Source organism: Ovis canadensis, chromosome 4, assembly GCF_042477335.2.
Source record: "Ovis canadensis isolate MfBH-ARS-UI-01 breed Bighorn chromosome 4, ARS-UI_OviCan_v2, whole genome shotgun sequence".
Taxonomy (NCBI): domain Eukaryota; kingdom Metazoa; phylum Chordata; class Mammalia; order Artiodactyla; family Bovidae; genus Ovis; species Ovis canadensis.
The window spans coordinates 71,343,920-71,370,021 of record NC_091248.1 but is presented as its reverse complement, the minus strand read 5'-3'; the positions used below and the strand labels follow the sequence as shown (position 1 = coordinate 71,370,021).

Below are 26,102 nucleotides of genomic sequence, written 5' to 3'. Positions count from 1 at the left end.
CCAGCCCCAAGCATGCTGTATCCTGTGTCAGACATAGACTGGTGATTCCATTCTTACATGATAGTATACATGTTAGAATGCCATTCTCCCAAATGATTTAGACATGGAACACCAAGCTGCTTAAATTTCAAATCTGAGCTAAGTCTTTCAGGTCTGGTCAGCTACCCTAGACTTTCACCTTGTGGGACTCTGCCTGGCTGTAGAATGCCTCCAGCCCTGAGGCTGCCCTCTGCCCCTTAACTCAAGATGGCTTGAACCTTCCTACCACCTTCCTACCTTTGTTGTTCCCTTCTGTGGTGTTGACCTTGTGTGTCCCTCTTTGCCTTCTGTGAGTGTTAATTTCTAATATAAGCTCAACTGGGAGTATTCTGCAGCCATACTGCTTCCTTTGCATATCTCCTCCACTTTTTTTCTCTTTGGGGTTTGCACTGGTTAATTTTATATGTCAGTTTGTGCCATGGGAGGTATTGGTTAAATGGTATTTGGTTAAATGCTATCTTTGGTGTGCCAGTGTATTTCTTCATGAGAATTATGTGTGATTTGGTAGGCTAAGTAAACCCCAACATGGGTGGGCCTCACCTAATCCACTGAAGCTCTGAATACAAGAAAAGGTGGAGTAAAGAAGAGTTTACTCTCTGCCTGTCATTCAGCTGAGATATCCACCTTCTCCTGCCTTCAGATTTAGACTGGAATTTATACAAACACCTTTCCTGGTTTTTAGGCCTTGGAACTCAGACTAGAACTATGTCACCAACTTTGAATTTCCAACTTGCTAACTGCAGATTTTGGGACTTCTCAGCCTCCACAAACATGTAAGACGATTCCTTACAATAAATCTACACACACACATACACACACACAATTGTATCTACTTCTCTGGAGAAGCCTAATATATGATTCTAGTACAATGACAACTTTCAGAACTTTCTATCTCTCCTAAGGAGCTTGTAACATCTACAGTCTTGTTTTCAAAAATATTCTGAAATCTATTTTCTTAAAGCATGGGCTGACTGTACTCTGTATGCCTTTCTGGCTAATATGAATGCCCCAGAAAATGAGGTCACTTTCTCAGATCCTTCTCACTTCTCTATCACTAACCAGTTCATCTTTGTTGATCAGAATTCAGCTCAGAGTAGCAATTATCTCTGCCATACTCAGTGTTCTGAGAAATGGAACTGTCATTAAGGCCATCAAGACTTAAATACTTTGTCTTCAGCTCAATACATAGCCAGTTGATACGTGTAGTGTACTTATCCCTATTTTATTTTCCCCTGTTCAGATTTATAATTTTAATCAGCAAAGCATCATTTGTAACTTCCATCTGGCCAAGATGTGTGTACTCATATAACTGTAGGACTTCATGTTCCATTTATTTTACTTCCAACAAGTAAATAAAATTCATAGACTCCTGAGTGTTTTTGCCTTTCATATATGGAGCTATACCATCACACTGCTTTTAAACTGTTGGTTTTACCCCTATGTAGTAGGCAGAATAAATTGTTTCCCTCAAAGATATCTACATCTTAATTCTCAGAACCTGTGAATATGTTATGTGAATAGATTATGTTAAAGAGATTTTTTGGAAATGATTAAAATAAGGATGCTGAGCTGGGGAGATTATCCTGAATTATCTAGGTGGGACCCATGTAAACATAGAGGTCCTTACAAGTGAAAGCAGCTAGACCATCAGAGATGTGAAGATGCTAAACTGCTGGCTTTAAAGATGAAGGAGGGGGGGAATGTAGGCAGCCTCTAGAAGCTGTCAGAGGCAAGAAAACAAATTATTCCCTAGACAGTACACGAAGGAATGTTGCTCCATCCACACCCTGGTTTTAGGCTAGTGAGAAGCATTTTGGACTTCTGCCCTAAGGAAATGTAACATAAGAAATTTGAGTTACATTAATCCACTAAGTTTGTGGTAGTCGCTGTGGTACCAGCAGGAAACTAACAGGTCAAAACTTATCTAAAACATGAATCTGATTTCACCATCATTTGGTGATGCTATTCATGGTTTTTCCTTGTTGCTGTTGTCATGGTTCCTGGGTAATTTTTTTTTTACCACTAGTGCCACCTGGGAAGTTCAGTGAGTCACTAATCCCATCTTCCTGGGGGCACTGATGGAAGTCAAGCCTCTTACTAGGATCTGTGAATGTGCTTCAATGTGTTCCATTGATCGCGAGTCACATTGTTTCTCAGAAGTTTATGTTTCCCCACAATTACCTTCCACGAGGAGTGTCCCACAGAACACGTGAAGCGGGCTTCCCCTCCCCCTCTTCCACATCACTAATCCCCAGCACAGGAGGCCTTTCGGGGTTCACGTTCCCTGGGTCTGAGTCCTTCTATTCTGGCCCCAGTAAATAATCTCACCACCTCCCACAGAGACCCAGTAGGATTTCTCTACCACCTCCTGAGCATCAGTAATCAACAGGGAACTGAGGCCACAGACAGAACACATCTCCTAGGGGCGATAATGAATGAAAATAAGTTCCTTACATTTAAAAATGGTTTTCATTATCTACGTTGCTCTTTCTGTGTCAGACTTTAACCTAACAAAGAATTATCTAGCCAGTAAGAGAGAAATATGGGAAAAATCACCAATTCCTCTGATAGGAGAATGAACTCTTCTTAGTTTGGTAATTGATATTGACAGAATTGATATTCTAGTTAAATCTGGATGTCTAGTTGGGACCTTCATCCTTTCTACTTCATACCGCCTATTCTCCACCCTCAAGGAAGGCCTAATCACTGCAGAAGAACCCTAGGGCTCTGAGGGGTGCAGTCTGAAAACTACTGCAAGAAGCATCTTTCTTTCCAGGATGAGATGTGTTTTCATGGGGAGAAATCAGAAGGCTGAAGCCTCTTTCATTGAAACGTTATCTCAGAAAAAAATCAGAAACATACTAACAGTCTATCAACAGGAGAAAAGATAAATTAACCATGATATACAAAAACTCATGGGACTACTATATAACAGTAAAAAAGAACAAGAGCTATATCTAATAGCATGGAAGAATTAAAAAGTACAATATTAATCAAAAAGAAGCACTCTACAGAATGACATTCAATATAATATTATATAAAGACTAAAAGATGAAAAAATTTTGAAAAGGTAAAAAATGATGCTTTTATAGTTATAGAATAAAGGCATAGAAAACAGAAATGAATATGATAGTGGAAACATATATGAAGGAAGTGAGTATATACAAGAGGGCCTAGTTCTATAATGAGAAATCTCTTAAAAGATCTAACGTAACTATCTCCCATTGCTGAGATTTATTATACTCTAGTCTAGTTTCTATGTTTAAAGTGTTTCACAATAAAATAATGTAAAAATGGTTTCTTAACTCTATTTTAGACCTATTTCAAAAATACAACACACACGTATATGTATTCATGTGAAAAGAGATTTCTCAAAAAATAATTTTAAAAAGCTTTTGATTCAGTGATAATGACGGAAACTTTTTAAAATAAAATTTAAAGTGAGACTGGCATTTTATTATTAAAAAAAAAAAAAAAAAACTAGAGGAAAACAAGATGTGCTTCCCTCATAGCTCAGTCGGTAAAGAATCTGCCTGCAATGCAGGAGACCTGGGTTCGATTCCTGGGTTGGGAAGATCCCCTGGAGAAGGAAACGGCAGCCCACTCCAGTATTCTTGCCTGGAAAATCCCATGGACAGAGGAGCCTAGCAGGCTACCATCCATGGGGTCGCAAGAATAAGACATGACTTAGCAACTAAACCAAAAAAAAACTATGACAAAATCAACTTAGCAAGTAGTCCCTTGCTATTAGGATAAAATATATAAAAAATGACAACACACTGAAACTTTCACCCACTTTCAGAACACATATCGATGGGAAACTTCTAAGGACAATTGAGATAAACAAACAAGGATTATAGCAGGTTCCTGTAAGCATCTCAGAAAAGAAAAATTTTTAATTTTGTTGAATGTTAAAAGAAAAAAAATCTACAGCAAGGAAAAAAGCATGCCCTACACTACAACTTGTTGTGATCTGAATTAACAATTTAATTATTAGAATTTTCACTCTTTCCAGAAATAAAGTTTTAAGAGCCATACTTTTGTGTCTGACTATTTAATAAACTCATTCTACCATCCAAATACACAATGCTTCTGAGAAAGAAGTTTTTAGTTTCCTTTTTAAATTGCTTCTGCTGGCCTATGACTAGAAAATGTAAGTAATGGCTTTCTAGAGACACTCTTTCATCTGAGAAACCCAACACCTTACCTGGGTTGGTATAGAGCTGGCTTTCCACGGTCTTGCCAATGCACTGCAGTTTAACGGCCTGCAGGGCATCATCCACGTGCACGATGGTCGGCAGACTGCCCAGGGTATCCTGGACCAAGTTGGCCACCTCCCGGACGTCAAAGAGCTTCAACAGCTCCGAATACACAGCTGGGAAGGAGCTCAGAAACACAGCCTTTAAAAGAAGAAATTTAAGTCAATTCCCAGATATGCCCTGAGAAGTCAGCTATAAAAATGTCACTGAGTTTAAGACTGTGACAAATATTTTTAAATGGTAGGAAATAGAATGTCAAACGCTTCTGGTACCCAAATCTAAATAGACTAAAAGGGCAAAATTTAGGGGGAAAAGGCATACCAAAATGGAGCAGTTTTTCAAAATATGCAAAGGTACAACATAGTAAAAACTGGGAAATCCTGTAAAACAACCAACATCAGCAAAGTGATGGACAAAACCCCCATAGATTCAGCAGAAGGCAGCGTGATCACATGGAAGGGATACTCAGCCAAGACCTGGATTGTAATTATCTATGTTTCATTCTTTTTGGAGAAGCTTTCTCAAGTGCTCATTTAAATCTCATTTACCTTTAAGAAGCCAAACACATTAATTCCCTAAAACACTCAATTTATGATTAAAGAAAAAACATAGGACATCAGAAGGCATAAGATTATATGTAGGACTAGCTTGACTTCTAATCAACTCTGTGACCTTGGGCAAGTCATTTTAATCCCCTAGGTTTCAGTTTCATCACCTGTAAAATGACAAGATCATTAGCATAATCCCTCAGGTTACTTCAAGATCTAATGAAAATCCAAAACTGTGTGTATTTAGAACAATATTGTTTACATAAATAAAGAAACCTGATCATTCTTTTTTTAAAGAAAAAAAAAAAAAAGGATGCTAACATCAAACCCTGAAGGGCATACTTTAAAAATTGGGCTAAGACTGTACATCAAAACAAACTCAGCCTTTTAAAATTCCACAAAAGGAGGGCAGTGGAAAGAAAAATTGATCAACCACCTGGTGGAGGAAGAGGCACATGTTTCTAATATGCTGAGAATCAACAGCTGTCGGATTTACCAATGAGATCTGACACCAGCAGAAAGTGGGTCAGGTCTACATGTGCTGATGATTCAAACACAGAATCAAATTCAAATTTGTGGACTTTGGTATCTACGTATATAGCAGTAGCAGAAATATGTTGAAGAGCCGAGACCTGTTTCTGATGTCAGAACCATAAGAATGTTCAAGGTGCTAGGGTCAACAGCTATGTTCTCCCTTTGGCTTTTAAAAATTATAGATCTACTTGAATGCTTTTAAAATTAATAACCAGATATTTTTCGGTAAAGAGTATATTTATATAACCTTCATTTCACTCTGCAAAGAACTGAGTCATAAGATGAAGCTTAAAAAAATCAAATGAGGCCAGCTTTCTGATCACTAAAAAGTCACCTAACTTGATGTTCCTCAGAACTCCATTAATGTATGTGTCAATTCTTTATTTATACCTCTTTATTTCAAAAAGATATTTGTGCCTGCAGTATAAGATGCAATTATTAAAAAGGATAAAGAAAAAGACCTTGTGATGAGGGCAGAAAGAGACTTGCACAGGTATCTAAGCTAAAGATTTTTACTGCAAATAATAAAAACACGATATTGTTTGATCTTCCTGGTATCCAAGACAAAAAGAGAAAAGATAATTAATAGGAATTTGGGGCAGGGTCTCAGGGCTCAATGCCTTCCACCATTCTTCTTTTCTTGGGGTTCCCAGGGTAGACAGCTGTCCTTGGAATCGACTACAGACAGCTGAGTTAGCCTTCTGTCCTGCTCCCAAGGAAAGAATTATTAGCAGGCTGGGCTTAGGCCAGGAGGACCAAATGAACCTCCTAGCAGTATCAGCTCTACAGAAAAGCTGTCTACTGATCCAACTGGAAGGATTGCTGGGATGGCCTATTCTGCCTCCAGGAGACAGAATTTGCTGAGTTGTAACTCACATGGAAAAAACCCAAAATGGAGCAAGGAAACTGGGACTTTTGTGTTGAAGGCAAGAATCCAGACCAAAGGCTATCCTTGGCTCTGGAAACGGTAGGCAGAGTTCCAAGATGATCTCCAAGAAACCTGTCCCCTGATGCTGTTCCCAGGCAGAAGTGTTCTCTGACACATGGTGGGGGAACTCAGAGATCCGAAGCATGAGAAAGATTTGATAAACTGTGCCTGGCTTTGAGGATTGGAGGGGCCATACATCAAGGAATGTGAGTGGTCTCCAGGAACTAAGAGCTAAGAGCTCCTTCCCCACCTCTGGTTGACAGCCAGCAAGGAAATGGGACTCTCCCTCATAAGGAAACTGATTCCTGTCCAAAGTCTGAAAGATCTAGAAGGTGAATTCCTCCCGAGAGCCTCCAGGTAAGCCATCAAAGCTTGCTTTTGGCTACAGGAGACCCTAAGCCAAAAATCCATCCACGTCTTTTGATCTACAGAATCTGACCTGATAAATGGGTGTCATCTAACACCAGCATGGCCATTTGTTGTGCAGTGACAGAAACCTAACATATTGGATCAACCAGATTAGTGACACCTTCCATCTTAGAAGAGAGAGCTATGAACGTGCGGGGTCAAAGGGGACTTGGAATGGGAAGAAGTGTTTAAAATTCTCCTTCCTCCCAAAATATAGAGGGGCAAAGTCCTCCTTGCTTAATGAAGAAAACTAACCACTTCTTTATATAAATTTTCTCTTAGCACCAAACTAAGAAACTATGTACACGTTTCCTATATTACCTCTTGATAAAAAGCTAACAGTCGAAAAAGAAGAGTCAAATATGATTCTTTGAAGGTGTGAAAGTTTCACTATTAGAAAAAAATATTTTAATTTTTCTTTGGCCATGCCCCAAGGCATTTGGGATCTTACTTCCCCAGCCAGGGATACAGCCCACACCCCCTGCCTTGGAAGGTGAAGTCTTAACCACTGCATGTCCAAGGGAAGTTCCAGTTGCTTCACTATCCTGATGGAGGGGTAGAATTTAGAGAATCAGGAGCAGTTGGAGGTTAAATATAGAAAAGGAAGCTGCTCTATATCATGGCTGTACCTCAGAGCCCAAATCTCTCAGAGAGATGGCTAGGATTCAGCATAACATAACTAAGGTAAAAGAATGTTCCTCTAACTTTAAAGAAGAAAAAAATCTCATGAGTCCATAGCAAGACATTCTCATTTGAGAAACCATGACTTAAGGTTACTCTTGAGAGTAGGAGAATATTTTTCAGTTATGAATTAGGTACGTTATATCCTTGATAGAGGTTTTTCTTTTTTTTTTTTTAAAGAAAAATCTCAAAATGAAAACTGAAATTTTCAACAGTTTTTATAAAAGTAGTGAACTTCTGAGAATTTTGATCTAAAGGAATATATGGTTTGCCTGTTGTAATATCCTTTTCAAATATCACCAGCTGATAAGTAAGGTTTGATTAGTTGGCAACTTGACATTGAGATCTCTGGCAAGTCTCATAAAGTTCAGTGATTGTATCATTAACAAGAGAAGCCAAAATGATAATAAAAGAGCCTGTATCCTTACCCAGGACCTTCCCCGGTGGCTCAGTGGTAAAAGAATCCACCTGCAATTCAGGAGATGCAGGTTTGATCCCTGAGTTGGGAAGATCCCCTGGAGAAGGAAATGGTAACCCACTCCAGTATTTTTGCCTGGAAAATCCCATGGACAGAGCAGCCTGGTAGGCTATAGTCTGTGGGGTCACAGAAGAGTCGGACACAACTTAGTGAGTGAACAACAACATCCTTACCCAGATGGAAGATAAGTCCACCTCTGCAAAGAAGAAAGCAACAAGAACAGCTCCCAAATAGTCAGAAAAACACGGCATTATTATTGGAGGGGGTTGTACATTTCTAGTGTTTTGCCTTTATATATAATGCCTTCCAAATGGCAAACAACACCAAGTTACAACAATACTCCTAGGGATCTAGTCTCCTAATATCCCTTTTTGCATCTAAATTCACAGTGATTGTAAGTCTCAAGTCTCCAGGGGAAAGTAATAAAGAAGTTGCTTCTCCATCTGACAGGTTTTTAAGTCAAGTTTTTAGAATTAAACAGGTACAAGAAGTATTAAGAAAGTGTAGAGAAAGATATTCAGAATGATCTCTCAGCACAATGACCTCTCAGCACACTATTTGAAAAGTAGATAGATCCTGTTCTTAAACAAAACATGAGAGCTACTTCTGGTAATATACTTTGGCAGCAACCGCTGAGCACTGGTGATAGAAAATAACTCCCAGGATGATTAGGGTCAACTGAAAACACAACAACATGCAGTTTAGCCGAGACCAGTACAGTGAGTCTCAGGTGCATGGATTACAATACCGCACGAGGGAATTCTCTGGCGGTCCAGTGGTTAGGACTCACCAGTCTCATTCCTGGGATTGGGTTCCATCCCTGGTTGGGGAACTGCTCACACAGTGTAGCAAAAAAAGAAAAAAAAAAAAAAAGGGCAGGCTTGGGGAAAACAACTGCAGATTGTTGTTTTTGTTGCTCAAAACACCACTCTCTGTGACCCCATGGACTGCAGCACATCAGGCTTCTCTGTCCTCCACTATCTTCTGGAGTTTGCTCAGACTCATGTCCATTGAGCCAGTGATGCCATCCAACCATCTCATCCTCTGTTGTCCCCTTCTCCTCCTGCCCTCAGTCTTGCCCAAATCAGGGTCTTTTCCAATGAGTCAGCTCTTCACATCAGGTGGCCAAAAGATTGGAGCTTGAGCATCAGTCCTTCCAGTAGCAAACTAGCTAGAGAAAAATACCTCCCCACAGGTGACATTGACAGGGTGTCTCCAATCATCAGTGTGAGTTCTAGAAACTGGCATGGAGGCCGATGCAAACCAACAGGCTCTCCATTCAGGGTGGTAACAGTCCAAAGGAAGACATTACCAACTTTTGCTCTGCTGGTGCTCAGAAGCTGGGGGACTTTTTAAAAGGCTGTTCCAAGTCAGTTAAGTTACAAATATAACCTGGAGCTATGAAATGCTGATGGAGAAAATATTCAATTAGGCCGCTATGTAAAAATAAATAAATTGGACTCATTTATTCAGCAGAGATGAAAAAACAATTACCTGTGATTGAGATAATGCTCCAGATCCTTTGCTTTCTTGTGAAAGAAAAAAACGAACTGACATGAGCAGTTCCTGAATACAGCAGCGAAATTCCTCCTCATTCTGTCCTCCAGTGGCAAGGGAAAACAGCCTTCGAGACTGAACAATATACTTAAAAATATATTCTTGGGCCTTAAAACAAAATTTTTAAAATGTTAGTTTCAAAGAAAATCAAAGGTATTTATTTAACAATGACACAACACAAAACTATAGTACAACATTAGACTTTTAAATTATTGATTTAAGTACTAAGGCCCTGTGTGATTTTTGAACAATATTTACTCATAGTGAAAGAGCTGTTTTTCTGTAATACCTAATGAGAGGAAAAGTATAATTTTTAAATTCTATGTAATTCTTAAAGAGGTATGAACATTAAATGTTTTTGATCCTCAGATGATTTTAATATAATTAACAAAGATATGGTGGTCTATTTTTCAAAAATAATTCTGCTTTGCTGGTAGGTTTTCTTGCCAGTTGCATTTTACCTTCAATCAGCCCTAGGAGACAAATTTGTAATGAGTAAAATGCTTGTTTTTTAGAATGTACACCTGTTTACCTTTATCTGCTGACATCAAATACTATGTACTCAATTACAGAAATCAAAAGGCTGCCAAGGCCGTTACTGCACAATCCTCTTAAGAATCTACTGACAGATGGGAGGGAGATAGGAGAGGGGTTCAGGATGTGGGGGACACATGCATATCTGTGGCCGATTCATGATGATGTATGGCAAAATCCATCACAATATGGCAAAGCAATTGCCCTCCAATTAAAATCAATTAATTAATTTAAAAAAGAATCTATTGGTAGATTCTTTACAAACATGTTGCAAGAAAGGTATCAACATCTTCATATATACAGAGCTCGTAGGGCCCAGAGATATGGGCAGTGTTAAACCACGAGACCCCGTAAAACCTCAGGTTTCCTCATTATGATTCCTGCTAAGCCATCCTCCAGGTCAGAGTACTGGATTGGGTTGCCATGCCCTCCTCCAGGGGATCTTCCCAACCAAGGGACTGAAGCCAGGTCTCCCACATTGCAGGTGGATTCTTCGCTGTCTGAGCCACCAGGGAAGCCCATGAATACTGGAGTGGGTAACCTATTCCTTCTCCAGGTGATCTTCCCAACCCAGGAATTGAACCGGGGTCTCCTGCATTGCAGATGGACTCTTTACCAGCAGACCTACCAGGGAAGCCCTTAAAGTGTAAGACAAATGGTTCTCAGATGGTCTCTGTCAGAGTGGTAGAGGCAAGAACAGGGGACTTCTAAGCTTAACTGCTCATCTGTGGTCTTGTCTTCTCAACCCTTCCTTCTAGATTTCAAGTGTTCAGAGCCTGGAGGAGTAAGGATTTAACGCCAGGGAGGTTCCAGTGGGCGAGTCTGGCAAAGTTCTTTTCAAATCTCATCATCTCTGGAGCAGCCACAAACTGATTAAGATCGTTGAATTGGAATGTCAGTGATACATCATCAGCGATTACTGCCTGTGCAGAGGAAGCCAATTTGCTCAGGCATCACCACGCAGCAGCACTGTTGGGCTATGATGTGCTATCCACAGCGTGTCATTACCTTCAGCACCTCCTGGATGTGCTCTTGTCTCTCCGCTTCTGTGATCCGGTCCACATACCACTTGAGTACTTTGATGAGATCTCTAAAATACAGGGGAAATGTGCAGAAGTACAGTTGGTCTCACTCTCAATTAGAAGCCAACAAATCAAACGCTTATTTTTATCACAAGGAGGCATCATTTTCCATCAGTTCTCATGTTTCTGTCAAACTGTTATGATAATTTTACAAAGTCTGCATATCACCATCATTACCCCTTTTCTGAAGCTGAAGAGAGCAACATTTCCTCCCAGTGAGATTCCTTTCAACCTGGACACATTCCATGAGCCCTGCTGCTTCTGGCCACGCTTCCAATGGGTGAACACAAATATCAGCAGAAAGGACTCCGGCCAGGGGAGTGTCTGAATCTGACTGCCACGGTCAGTCTTGGACAACTGCTAATTAGGGTTTCCTCCCCAGTGAAATCCTAATTTGGATGAAATATTTATCTGGAGGCAAAAGGAAGTGTGGGGAAGGATGAAGATACTACCTCCTCATTTCAAATCACACCCCATGGACTTAACAAGCCAATTCTCTGACCTGTGGGAAGAATAAGGCTTACCATCAGAGCATGCCCTAGTAATTTCCAGAAAAGCCAAGTTTTATTTTTTCCAAGTAATTTCTAGAAGTTTTATTGTTTTAAGAGACAAAAATTGAATTAACCTCCATGCCTCAAATTCTCAAGATTGCAGTCGTGTGATCTTCAACAGCGGCCAGTTCTTGGTGTCTAGAAAACCACAATTTTTAAAAATTTTCTCTGTCCAAGGAGAATTCATGGTTGTTCCAGTCAGTAGATACTGATGGGCACACTACTTCTGAGGATGAGCGGTCATGATTCTGGCCCAAGAAGATTCCATGAGCCTTATTTGTCTTATTAGAACTGATTAGTTTCATTCCTGGCTAATCTGAACTTTAGACATTACACCACTGTTTTCTAGTTTCCAGTAACAGTGTCACTTGGAACAGTGGCCCCTCACACAAGGGCCCAAACTGTTAGGTAAGGGCAAAACTATCCTTGCTCAAACATATCACCCTCTGAAAAACTCATGTCAGTAGAAGGTCAAGTCTTGCAAAAATGACTCCATTCACTTAAACATCAGAGGTGTAAATCTTACCAGGCTATGGAAGCAACCAACCAAAAGAACTGGATGAAATGCTTACCTGGTTACCTACTATCTTTTATATAGCACACAGATGGGGAAAAAGGGCAAAGCCCTGACTCCATGCCCGTTCAACGCACCTCTGGGAATGGATGACTGCGTGCACATGCCCATAGGTATTTAGTGTGTAAGATAAAAACATTGGCAGCTGCTGTAACATAGGGACCTCAACTCGGTGCTCTGTGATGACCTAAAGGGGTGGGATGGGGGGTGGTGGTGGGAGGCTAGGGAGAGGATTTATGTATACATATAGCTGATTCATGTTGTTGTACAGCAGAAACTAATATAACATTGAAAAGCAATTATCCCCTAGTTAAAAAAAAAACAATTATAAACTAAAAAAACTGGCAGAATAGCAATGACAGCAGTGGAATGGGGAGATGGAACTTTGGGGTACATTTCAGGGCTGTATTTAAGCAGGCCCATGACCAGGAAGATGTCACCCATAGGACAGAAAGAGGGGAGTTGTTATCTTCTAGGCTACATGTAGGCAGGTACCAGCTACAGCATGTCATTATTCATTCACTTTTAGTCTTGTTTGCCTTATCTGAACTGATAAGAAAGGAGCAGCAGTTAAAATGGCAGCTGGTAATAAAGGATAGAGTCTAATAACTGAACTCCTTGCATCCAAGGGCCAGCTCTTCATACAATCAGCACAAAGCTTAGTGTCTGGCATGCAGGAGGTACTCAATAAATATTAGCAAATGAATGAACAAAGGACTTTAAAATGGTATGATGGCAAAGGCTGTTTTCCCATTATATTTCTTTCTTAAAGACATCTAGAATTATCATGGAGAAAGCAATGGCACCCCACTCCAGTACTCTTGCCTGGAAAATCCCATGGATGGAGGAGCCTGGTAGGCTACAGTCCATGGGGTTGCTAAGAGTCGGACACAACTGAGCAACTTCACTTTCACTTTTCACTTTCATGCATTGGAGAAGGAAATGGTAACCCACTCCAGTGTTCTAGCCTGGAGAATCCCAGGGACGGGGGAGCCTATTGGGCTGCTGTCTATGGGGTCTCACAGAGTCGGGCACGACTGATGTGACTTAGCATCAGCAGCAGCAGCAGAATTACCAAGGAGTGTGATGATTAAATGGGGCTCTTGACTATCAAAATGAAATAACCAGGTATTTTAGACTAGAGAAGATCAAGTGAAACAGAGGCAAGAAGAAATCATTATATTTTAGGTTTCAGGACTAGAACTCAGGAAGTTCTCCCCCCGCACCCCAACCTTTTTAAATCAAAATAAGTTTCAGCCGTCAAAAAAAGATGTGTGAAAAAGGAAGATACTGTCTCAAGAGACACTTGAGTAGCTGTGCTTCATTTCTTCCTACATTCTCTTTTAAATTTTCCTATATAACTGGTGCTGCTTTAAAAAGTTCAAAAGAAAGTGTTCTAAACCAATTATAAGATAAAGGACCTTACCTGTATGCAAGTGCCCCAGCAAAATGACTCTCAATGTAAGTGTCCATTACAGGTTTAAAATGATGAAATTTGCTATCTTGCAGCAAATTGATTATGTGAACCTAAAACAAAACAAAATAGAGTTTTACAAAACTGAATGCAAACCAAGACTTTTTTGGCAGAGGGAGTGGGAAGGTTTCTTTTTTGTTTGTTTGTTTGTTTGTTGTTTTTCTTTCTCTCTCTCTCTCTCTCTCTCTTTTTTTTTTTTTTCGGTTTGGGAAGGTTTCAAGTGAGCTCATTCTACTAAGTGCACATTCCTAAAATGGTATTATGAAAGTAGAGATTTAAAGACAAAATTAAGGTATAAAGTTAATTTAAACTCACCAATGAATCAAACACTTTAGACCCATATTTTTGGGAATTTTCATCTAAAATTCCAAATAAGGTATCCAGTGTGTCTTGCAGAAACTGTTAAATAAAGAAGTAAAAGCATAAATAAAATATCCTCTGCCTTTCCCCTCTAAATATTCTTTATCCCACAAATTTCTAAGAGAAGGATAACAGGATGCATTTACCTTTACTATCTCGGAGCCATCAATTTCTTTTAATTTAGAGAGACAGCCGGTGATCTTGTCTGGGTGGGTTCTCCATTTCAAAAGATCAAGCATATCACCTGTCCAAATAGAAGAGGAAGATTAGTTGCCTTGATAGAGAACAGGCTCTCACAGGAAAGTGTTCTAACTGGTAAACAGTGAATTCTTAAATATGTTGCCACCTGGTCACCCAAACTGCAGGCTCCTTCAGACTCCAACTAACCCTCTAAGATGGCATTTATTACAGTGTATTCTTTTCCGTCCTTCCCAGTGCCCTTGACTGACAAATTCTTGCTTATCCTTCAGTTCTCAGGCTACTTGTATTTTCCCAAAGACTGTAAACTCCAAGAGAAAAAAACCACATTGAGCTTGGCCCTAACTTAGTGCTAGCATTGGAACAGAGCAGGCACACAGCAGGCAGTTGGTAAGTACTGGCTGGAGAGTTTTCTGTGTCCTTCAGTTAAACTGGGAGATTCTTGAGGGCTGGGAACCCACTTGATTCATTTTTATGCTCCCAAGACATAGCACTCTGCCAAGCAACCAATTCCATTTGGCAGTTAAGGTCTTCTTGACAATGTGGCCCAAACCAGGCATGACTAGAAGGTTCGTGCACAATGATGCCATGCCACGCCATGTCAAGTTGCTTTAATTGGGTCTGACTCTTTGCAACACTATGGACTGTAGCCTACCAGGCTCCTCTGGCCATGGAATTCTCTAGGCAAGAATACTGGATTGGGCTGTCATGCCCTCCTCCAGAAGATCTTTCTGACCCAGGGATCGAACCTGTGTCTCCCACATTGGCAGATAGGTTTTAACCACTCAGACACCTGGGAAACCATACAATGATGACAAGTCCAGTCAACTGTCAGACCAGCAGATGAGCCCTTGGACCTGAAAGGGCCAATTCCTGGACCCTGTGATCATCTTCCACCCTAGACTCTGGGAAGAGCAGGTCCCAGCTCTTCAATTCCCTTTTCTTTCTGACCTGACAACATGTGAGCCCTGTGTCCAGCGGAGTCCATAGGGAACCTCTTCACTGGTGAGGGAATAAACCCTTTCCTGGGCAGAAGCTCCTGCGCATGGTGCCCATCTCCACTGGTCTCCAAAGGGAACAAGGAGTCAGTGGCATCGGAGGCCAATGACAGCAGTAACAACTGACAAGGCTCATGGAAGCAGGATGTGCCCAGGGCAGGGGAACCTGGCAGGGCTATTCTCCTGGTGGCAGTGAGGCTGAGACACTAGAGAAGCCATGGGAGAAGCCAGGAGCGGTTTTCTGCTTCAAAGCACCTGTTTCAGGAGAAACTTGAATGGGACTTGCCAAGAGTCAAGAAAGACCAAAAAAAAAAAAAAAAAGGCAAACACCAAACACAATAACAAATAATCCAAAAAATTCAAGGAAGTAGTTATGATGAGGAAGAAAACATGACATAGTAAATAAAGATCCCTAGGTCAGGAAGATCCCCAGGTCAGGAAGATCCCCTGGAGAAGCAAATGGCTACCCACTCCAGTACCTTGCCTGGAGAGTCCTATGGACAGAAGAGCCTGGTGGGCTACAGTCCATAGAGTCGCAAAGAGTTGGAAACAAAGATGTGTCTAACACACACAGTGAATAAAGGGAAAACCCATAAGAATCTCAAGAGGAAATAGAAGCAACCTCCACCAAAGCCAATTTCAAGGGAAAAACTTCACAAAGGAACCCAAAGTAGGAAACTTAGTGCTAAATAGGAATATTTTTCTATAACAAATAGGGGGAAGAGGAGGAGGATTTAGAATTAGAAAAATGAGGGAAATTTTCAAAAACTGACATTGAAAAAGAAATTTATCATTATTTTTATAGCAAAAAACCCTGAAAATGTTGAACATTCACATCTAACTCAGATGCCCTGGAGGTATGATTGAAACATTCAAAAATATGATTGGTTATATTTAGATGAGAGATTCTACAGGGTGAGACCAGCTGACCAAAGAAAGTTCTCCAGGATTCTCCTGGTCTGCTTGCTGCTCCACTCTGACTTCCCACATCTAGCTTCAGGTTGCCTGCCTCCTTCCCTGGCAGCCCCTCTTTTACAATATGCCCTGCCATTCACTTCCCACTCCCCCTCCATCCAGCTCTGTCCCCTCCTTCTCTCTTCCCGCCCTTTAGAATGAGGCCTTTGCAGGAATGCTCAACGTGAGGGGTAGACCCTGTGCAGAGGAAGAAGGAGGCTCTATAGGCTGCAAAGTGGCATCAGTAGAGGACAGGGAATAGGACTGTCATCAGCAGAGCCAGAGAGCAGATGACAGCGGTCCAGGCTGGGGCCGTTCATCTTCCCTGCAAGAAGTCTGAGGAATTGTTAAACTGCTCCCAATGGAGCCAAAAGGAGAATAAAGTGTTATACTTTGTCCATCTGGACACAATTAAGCATGTATGCCATGTACTCAGAATTAAGTCAAAATTATCATCTCTTAGGTCTTTATTTTAGCCATTTGAAGATACATCCATTGCAAATTTGCAGCTAGGACCTATTACTGAAAATGAGAATTTTATACATTCCATTCAACTATCAATTAAGTGTGTACTGACTGTATGCCTGATCTGCCAAGAGCTATAAAATAGGTGGATGACCTGATCCCTACTTTTTTTTCAAACCACAATCTCAGGAAGAGACTGAATAAACCACCCATTATTGGAGGGAGAAGGGGATATGGAGCAGTTGGTATTGGCACAAATGTTAGACTGAATTTAAGCACTGTTTTCATTTTTTCTTAACATTTTAAAAAGTTGTTTGCAACAGTCCAAGGAAGCTAACAAACAAGTAAAGTGATTCCTTTTCTGATCCGCACTTTAAAGAAACTTAAAATATCTCCTTGATCTGGCAATCACAGATGTCCAGTCCATCCAGTCCACTAGCCTCACTACGCTAAGAATGACACTGGAACACACAGAACGTGTGTAGACAGAAATTTAGAAATCCTGAAATGCAAACCTGCTCTAGGAAACCGTCCTAGAGACCACATCACTTACTAAATGCCCAATTGTAATGGAAATGGGATTTGTACATTTTCCAAGTCGAGTAAAATGAATACAAAAAAATTTAATTCCAATTTGGAAGTGGATTACTTCTACGCAGAGACAAGTGTCTAGCATGTAAATTTCAGAAAAAAGAACCTCCTTCCTTCCTCTGTCCCATGTCTTTAAACACACTATTCATTTCTTGCCTCATTTTGAGCTGTCCAACATTGACAAGGTTAATCAAGGTCACAATGGTAATTAAGCATTTATTAGTCTCCAATAATGTGTCAAGCGTTGCTTTCTATATAGCGAGATGTTTAATTTAATGACTTCGTGAATAGTTTATTTACTTGAAAAATGTTCTCTGCTTTTACAGAGCAGCAGCTTCTAGTTATCAGGATTTGTTTCCCTCTGTCTTATGTTCACAATTCTGTCTAATAGCCTAAACCCTAGAACTAGGAATAATTAAGCAGGCAGGGCCAAATGTTTTCATGGCAGAGAATCTATTGTTAGGTTTATATCTTTGGAAGAATAATGGCCCCCAAAGATGTCCATATTTTAATCCATGGATTTATCTTAACTGACAAAAGAGTTTTACAGGTGTGATTAAGTTAAAGATTTTTTAAATGGGGTATTATCCTGGATGATTTGGTGGGAGCACTCTCATCACAGGGGTCCTTAAAAGATGGAAGATGATCAGAGTCAGAGAGATCTGAATATGCTTTGTTGCTGTCTTGGAAGATGGAGAAAGGGGCCTGTAGCCAGGGAATACAGGTGGTTCCTAGGAGCTAGAAAAGGTAAATAAAGGGATTCCCTCCTAGAGATTTCAAGAGGGAACGTGGCCCTGCTAACATCTTGATTTTAGCCCAGGGAATAAGATTGTAGACTTTCTACCTCCAAAATTATAAGATAATAAATTATTGTTGTTTTAAGCCAATAAGTTTATAGTAATTACTACAGCAGTAACTGACAACTAATACCAGCTGAAAATAATCTAATGGAGACAGAGAGTTAAATATGAACCGGATTCTTAAGAGACACACAACTCATCCATATAGGATGAATGACAATAACACCTAAGGGAGTCAATAACGTTGATTTTATTATTTTCACAATCTCTATGGGGTTAAACTCTTCTCACAAAAAAACAAAAAAGCCTGAGATTTGGTAAGTGCTGTATAGTCATTACAGAATTCTGTCAATGAAGGTTATATTTAATTAAGATCATTAACCATTGAATACTGATAGTCTGGTGTAATGACCTAACTTGGCAAGAGCTACCTTCAATCAAATTTTCTAAAAATAAATTACACAGTTTATTTTTTAAATATGTCTCCAAAAATATCTCTGGAAGGGGAGAAATGAAACCCAATATAAATGTAAAAAAAATAATTTGCCAAGGTCCTACATAAATACAGTAGCACTGTTTGACAAATTGGATGCTATCATTAAAAGTGGTCATTATAATAATGCCAAAATTTGCTTCTTTTCTCATTCCATGTTCTGAGAAAAGATATGTATTTCTTACTATATGACACAGAAGAAAGAACTAATAACACTAAAAAGTTTAAGCACAGGAGCGTTTTTTGCCTAACATTACAGAGCCCTGACTTACTATGGTTTGACTTCAGATTTTTGACTTTACATGGGTGCAAAAGTGATATGGAATGATTTAGAAACTATACTTCAATTTTTGAGTTCAGATCTTTTCCTGGGTAAGCTACATGCAGTTCAACAGCCTCCTCAATGCTGAGCATTGAGCCTCAGATCCCAGACAGCCAAGCAATCATGAAGGTAAAGAAACAATATGGTTATTAATACAAACATTCTGTTTTTCACTCTCAGTACAGTATCCAATAAGTTATGCAAGACATTCACCATTTATTATAAAATAGGCTCTGTATTAGATCATTTTGCCCAACTGTAAGCTACTGTAAGTGTTCTGAGCTTGTTTAGTGCAGGCTGGGCTAAGCTGTATGACACAGAAGAAAGAACTTTTCTTAGATGTTTTGTGGTGGTGGTGGTGGGTGCATGCTCAGTCATGTCTGACTCTTTGTGACCCTATGGACTGTAGCCCACCAGGTTCCTCTGTCCATGGAATTCTCCAGGCAAGAATACTGGAGTGAGTTGCCAGTTCCTGCTCCAAGGGATCTTCCTGATTCAGAGATCGAACCTGCATCTCCAGCATTGCAGGCAGATTCTTTGCTGTCTGAGCCACCTGGAAAGCCCCATGATGTTTTGCAGATTAGGTGTAACAAATGCATATTCTACTTATCTTATTCAAGTTACCATAGGCTTATCAAAAGAATGTAACCTAATCCTAAAGTCAAGGAAGAGACATACCTTATTATAAAGTGACTGTCTTCAACAGAATGAAACTAATTTTATTATATGGCATTCAGGATGCTTTCCAGAAGCCTTACATGGCGACCATGAAGAATTCAAAAATATTTATTTTACTTCCTTCATTACAGACAATGCTTTCAGAACAGTTTGCCAAGGAGAAGAGCTTGCTTTATTAATCATAACTTTCTAAACAATCACTGACATAAAAAGTAATGCTAGAATAGAAAAGTAATATCCATCTAATTAAACAGAAAGCAGCATTTACTCTGAAGCCTGCAATTAGCACAGTTTATGAAGCAAGAGAGATTAAGGTGGTGGTAATCTTCACCTTTTTTTTTTTTTTTAAGCAGCTGGGTTTTGATGGTTTATTTGAGGACTTGAGTATTGGGTTCCAATACTAGAATAACTCTGTAGGCCTGAAACTATACACATTTAACTGTTCGTTGGGTCACAATTACTTTTATTTTATTAAAAACCACAAACAGAAGGATCAACAACAATTTTTCTACTGCAAAGTTCTTAAACATAAAACTGATGTTTACAGAATATCCAACTAAAATTCACATGAGTACTTAAATACAGGGACTTTCAAATAAAACAGTATTATACATTACCGTTTTGTGTGAGTTTTGTGGAACAGAGAAAAGATGTTATCCAAAAAGACTCCTTTGTGGCCTTCACGGCTTGATTATTATTCCCAAGGAGAATGCCTTTGGAAAAAGGAAGTTTGAGGTAGCGGGTAGTATCCTGAAGATTTGTGTTTTCTTCACACTGTAAAAAAATATTTTAAAAAATGGAAGGGGGAGAGGTAAGAGACCTCTTGAGAATTATTAAGCATAATATCCATTTCTAGTTTTTAAGAACTGGGAAATATTCCAAATATCATTACAAACAGAATTTGGCTTTTCAGTAAAATGCAACAAAAATGTCTAAGAGGAACAACTCACTTATTTTGGATGCAGACCCATTTGGGTTTGAATTCTCTCTCTGTTACTTCCCACACAAGTAACTGTATCAAGTTATTCAGCCTCTTATGATTTCCGTTTTCTATCTCTATGACCTCACTGTGCTGCCATACAAATTAGATTACATGAGGCCTTTACATAGAGCCTGATACATTGGAAGCGCTCAAGAAATCATACTGCAATGACCATAGCATTTTAAAAAATCTTTTAACTGGAGGATAATTGCTTTACAATGTTGTGTTGGTTTCTGTCACACAACGCAAATCAACCATAACTATATATATATATATATATATATATATATATATATGCACACACACACACATATCCCCTCCATCTTGATCCTCCCTCCTACCACCACCCCTCATCCCACAACCACAGCATTTTTAAAAAGTGCTTAAATTCTTCCCACATCTCCTCTGAGGTAGATATTAAACAACTCCTTACTTTGAAAAGAGGCAATTAAAGGACTCTGTATTTGATGATAATCTACTAATCCCACTATGGTGAGAAATCCCTACAGAAAATGTCAGTCAACAAATGTAAAAGAAAGTATAGGTTTTGAAAATATAGTTTCATATTCCCAGTGTAATTCTTTCTTTAGTCGAGGGTTGTCGCTAAATGCTAAAATCAGCAGGAAAATTGTTGATGAGCAAACGAGCATTCAATGCTGCCACACAGATTCCCTCCTACTGGCAAGGGGACAAATATAACTGCACGTGGGGGGATTGGGCTGCCGGCCCTCTGATGCAGGGCAACGAACACAACACTTCATCCTCACAATGCACTCCTCCCAAAGTTGTGGAGCCTACATGGATGACACTGACAGGCTCACCTTCTACTTCACAGAAAATACAAAGGACAGAGCAACACGCTGAACGCTATGGGGAAGCAACCAGACAAACCCAGCAGGTGGCACTTTCTGTAGGATGCCTGTCTGTGACTCCTCAAGCCAAGTTTTGTGGGGGAAAAAAAAGGATTACTCTAGATTAAATAAAACTTAAGAGCTCTGTAACAGCCAGATACAATAGAATGGCCCTGGATTTGGACAAACTTGTTGAAAAGGATTTTCTCTTGGAATTGATACATTGATTAAGTTCTAGATGAGATAAAAAAAAATTTAATGATTGGAAAAGTCATTAACTGGCAAAAGTAAATTAAAAAAAAATAATAAGGTCCTATTGTATAGCACAGGAAACTATATTCAATATCTTGCAATAAACCATAATGGAAAAGCATATTTAAAAAAGCATGTCTATTACATGTGTATCACTGAGTTACTTTGCTGTATAGCAGAGACTGGCACAACATTGTAAATAAACTATACTTCAATAAAAAAAATAAAAAATATATATAATGAAGCAACCGAGATATCCTTCAGTACATGGATAGATAAATGTGGTACATCCAGAAGCCAGAATACCATTTCAGTGCTAAAAATAAATGAGCTACCAAGCCATGAAAAGACACGGAGGAATCAATGCATATCACGAAGTGAAAGAAGCCAATCTCAAAAGTCTACAAACTCCACGATTCCAACTATGCAATATGCTAGAAAGTGCAGAACTATGAAGACAGTTAAAAAAAAAATCAGTGGTTTCCAGAGGTTGGGAGTAGGAGAAAGGATGAACAGAGAGACCACAGAAGATTTTTCTAGGGCAGTAAGATATTATGATGATGGATACATTTGTCCAAATCCACAGAATACACAAAAACAAGAGTGAAACCTAGGGTTTCCCAGGTAGCTCAGTGGTATAGAATCCATCTGCCAAAGCAGGAGACGTGGGCTCGATCCCTGATCTGGGAAGATCCCACATGCGGTGGAGCAATTAGCCTGTGTGCCTCAACAACTGAGCCTGTGTTCTAGAGCCCGGGAGGAGCCCACGGGCCTCAGCTACTGAAGCCTGTGCGCCCCAGAGCCCATGTTCGGCAGCTAGAGAAGCCCCCACGATGAGAGGCCGGAGCACCACAACTAGAGAGTGGCCCTCACTCTCCATGAGTAGAGAAAAGCCTGCACAGCCACAAAGACCCAGCACAGCCAAAACTCAAGAAAAATAAAATTATGTATTAAAAAAGAGTGAACCCTAGTAAACTATGGGCTTTGGGTAATGACGATGTGTGAATACAGATTCAACCTTGGTTAAAATAAATATGCACCGTTCTGGTGAATGATGCTGACAATGGAGGAAGCTAGACACATGCTGGGGCAGAGGGTGGAAGGGAAGTCTCTATCCTTTACTCTCAACTTTACTGTATACTAAGCTACTTTTAAAAGTCTACTAAAATAAATAACATCATTTGGGTAAAAAAAAAAGTTCATATAGAAAAACCTCCAGAAAGATATACCCTAAGGGGTAACATCATCATATACCCTAATAGTTGACATCATCTGAGTAATCAGAATATGGTGTTTTTATTTTTGTCTATCTATATACTGTTTCTGTAATGAAGGTGACTTTAAATTAAAATTTTGAGAAAAATATATTGTAACAGATACAGAATTAGTATAGCTTACCTTATTTTGAGTATTAATTTAGGAACTTTATTTTTTTTAATGTATATATTTATTTTTAAGGCTAGTGTCTTGGGAACAGGTAGGAAATTAAGCGCAAAACCCCTTTGGTATTCTAGGCTAATCTGTGTGATGTACAAACATTTTTAAATACTAAATCTTTACGAAAGACAACTCTAATAAGCTTAGAGAAACAAAATCAGAATATTACAAGATGCTCTTCCCGGCACACCTGCCCAGTAACAGGAGGACTAATTAACACAAGAAACAGTCTCCATAACTCTCTTCTCACGTTATGGCTCCAAATGCTTCTGCAAGATATTTCATTTAGACAGAAGAACGCATATATAGTTTAGAAATAATTATAATGTGAACACTTCAGATGCTTTCCTGAATAAAGAGTGCTTAGCAATGTAAAGTTCTGGAACCTGAGGTCACCATCCCCTCTCCTCAGTCTTGTTCTGGTATCAGGGCTTGGAGCACAGCACCCTACACTGGCCCTATTTTTGTCTGCCTGGATCTTGTTTGTAGGGTCAGTAACATGCTCTGGTCCCATCTCCAGTGTGCCCTATATTCTGTATGTGAACCACTCCTTCCTACTGAAACTGAAGCTTCATACCCAGTCCAGACACCATCCAGTTATTTCTAGGTTTCTTCCCCCGAAGCTGGAGCGTGCCCTGGTCTGGTATGCTCTATCTGTGTACAGAAATCCTGAAGCTATAGGTTGGTTTCTTATCCCCATCCCCACAAATGACTGCCTGGTTCTTGAAGACTTCTGGAAACCTATTAGAATGCCTGCTTGCTGAACCCCTGTAGCTCAACGTGCAGTCAAGGATCAGCCACTTCTGTGACTGAGGATGCGATGGCGGTGTTCTGCCCATAGGGGGCAGCCACTGTGAATAGACACCGGGGCTGCCTTTACAGGGGGCAGTCACTGTAGCCCGGTGAGTGCCACCTATTATAGTTCACTGCACTTCTCCCCCAGCCTAGGGGCAAGACCTCAGCATCGGAGTCTTTCTGATATTGAGCTGTGACATCTTGATACCTTCTTACAGCTGAACTCTATCACCCTTCAGTTCAGTTCAGTTCAGTTCAGTTGCTCAGTCGTGTCCGACTCTTTACGACTCAACACAAAATACAGTACCTGATACAAACATTACTCTGGACACAGAAGTTAAGACCTTCCTTCCACCAATAATACCAGTGTGTTTTTTTGTTAAGTGTTGTGTGTATGTCGGTGCTGGTGTGGGGAGGAATTCTACCTATTAATTTAGTAAAGAAAAGTACATAATAACTCTTTGGTCTTGGTGAACTTTTTGCTATAATATTTACTGTATTATAATATTTACTAATACTAGGTGTTCAAAAATTGATTTCTTTTTTGTCCAGTAGGAGTCAAACATATATTAGCTATAGGGTTAGAGTTTAAATCTATTTCCAAAGAACTTAAGCGGCCTGCAGAGAAAATCTCACAGCTTGCCTTTTCTTGTCCTCTGAGGTTTTCAGCATGCATCCTCAACACATCACACAGCACTAGAGATTTTAAAGGCAATCCAAGCAACCATCATTCTGTTGTTGTTGTTCAGTGGCTAAGTCACGTGCTAAGTTGTGTCTGACTCTTTGCGACCCCATGGTCTGCATTTACATTTATTTACATGTATTTGCCATCATTTACAAAGGCTTACTAAATGTCAGGCTAAGCACTCTGCATCTGTTTTTTTTACTCTGATAATGATCCTACGAGGCAGAACATCATAACCTGAGGAGCTTATGTGATTTGCTCAATATTACAATGTTCGTAAGAGTTAGAGCCAAGATGTGAACTAAAGTTCATGCTCACAGCTACTATTCAAAATAGCAGTCGTGACTACAATGGCTCTTCCACTGTTGTTTTAACCAGGTTTTGAGTTTTGCTGTAACAAATTTAAAATTAACTAACAGATAACATGTTGAATGGTGGCTATGGTTAAGAAAGATCACCCCCAAGATTTCATTTTTCACACACACAAAGTATGTTTGTGGGAAACACCCTGGGAGACAGCTCAGAGTGGTCTTTGGAGCTGAAATAGTTTCATACCTAACAAGCCTGTGAGCCCTACAGTGAAATGGCTGGTCTGTGTTCTGAAACCACCCAGGGAGCAACAGGGATCACATGATCTGGATGCGGTGGGGAGAAGCACATAGGAGCAGAGGAGGCATGTCACGGGAGTCTAGGAACACAACAGACGAGTCAGAGATAATTCGTCCATTCACTATATGAAACAGAAAAAAAAATGAGACTGAAGAGCAGTGAAGACTAGAAACAGGTTCCAGAAAATAGGCCTGTAGGGCAGACGTTGCAAAGGGTTAAGCCAAAAAGGTTGTCCAGACCCTTCAGAGGAAATGCTCAGCTCACCAGCAGAAGCCAGGGAGTGAGAAAGAGTCAGCTGTGAATTTCCCGAGCATTCTTCTACCAGGTGGGAAAAAGAGTCTGGACTGTGAGGAGGAGTCTGAACAAGGGTATGGATGGGAGAGAATAAATGGGTAGGAGCAGTCTTCCCCCAGGTGAAGGGCTAAAAGTCAAGGAAGTCACAGAAATGAAGTTGGCAAAGTACAGGATGGAAATATCAGTGCAAAACAGTTGTGGCTGGATGTCTGAATGCCTGTGAATCTGAATAGTAAAAAACTGTAGCTTTGCACAAAACTACATCACTGTGTTTTCTGATAGATGGTTTTGTCACCACAGTAAAATGCATTTACATCCCTAAACCAATGAGTAGTTAAATATAGATCACTTGCATTCTGGGGAACACCTGTAATGCAACTATTTTTGTTTTAGCATAGGGATGATTTTTTTCATCAAATCCAGTGTGGGCATGGAACAAGGCAACATGGATATTAGAATAAGAAGAAATATCCTCCCCTCCTCTTGCAGCAGACACAGACAAGCAAAAAGTCTTGCTGGTATTATGTTGGATGAGGGAGACACACAGACAGATGCGGGAACAATTAACTGAGCCATTCTTTCTAGGAGAGACAAGGCCACATGACTACAACCCCCTGAGGATGCACCTGGATAATGGGAACAAAACAATGTCACTGTCACAGAAAAGGACAATTCTCTGTGTTTGCTTTGC

The 26,102-nt window shown here is 40.0% G+C and overlaps 1 protein-coding gene across 1 annotated transcript in view; it reads right to left on the bottom strand.

Annotated features, from left to right (window-relative positions):
- The window catches only part of DOCK4 (dedicator of cytokinesis 4), a 471,458-nt gene that overhangs the window by 136,300 nt on the left and 309,056 nt on the right, over window positions 1-26,102 (bottom strand). The window contains exons 17-23 of the mRNA XM_069587995.1: window positions 20,124-20,280; window positions 14,154-14,251; window positions 13,963-14,046; window positions 13,600-13,700; window positions 10,975-11,056; window positions 9,370-9,540; window positions 4,247-4,439 (exon numbers count right to left, since the gene is read on the bottom strand). Coding sequence (XP_069444096.1) covers window positions 4,247-4,439; window positions 9,370-9,540; window positions 10,975-11,056; window positions 13,600-13,700; window positions 13,963-14,046; window positions 14,154-14,251; window positions 20,124-20,280 — 886 coding nt within the window. The remainder of the gene's footprint in view (window positions 1-4,246; window positions 4,440-9,369; window positions 9,541-10,974; window positions 11,057-13,599; window positions 13,701-13,962; window positions 14,047-14,153; window positions 14,252-20,123; window positions 20,281-26,102) is intronic.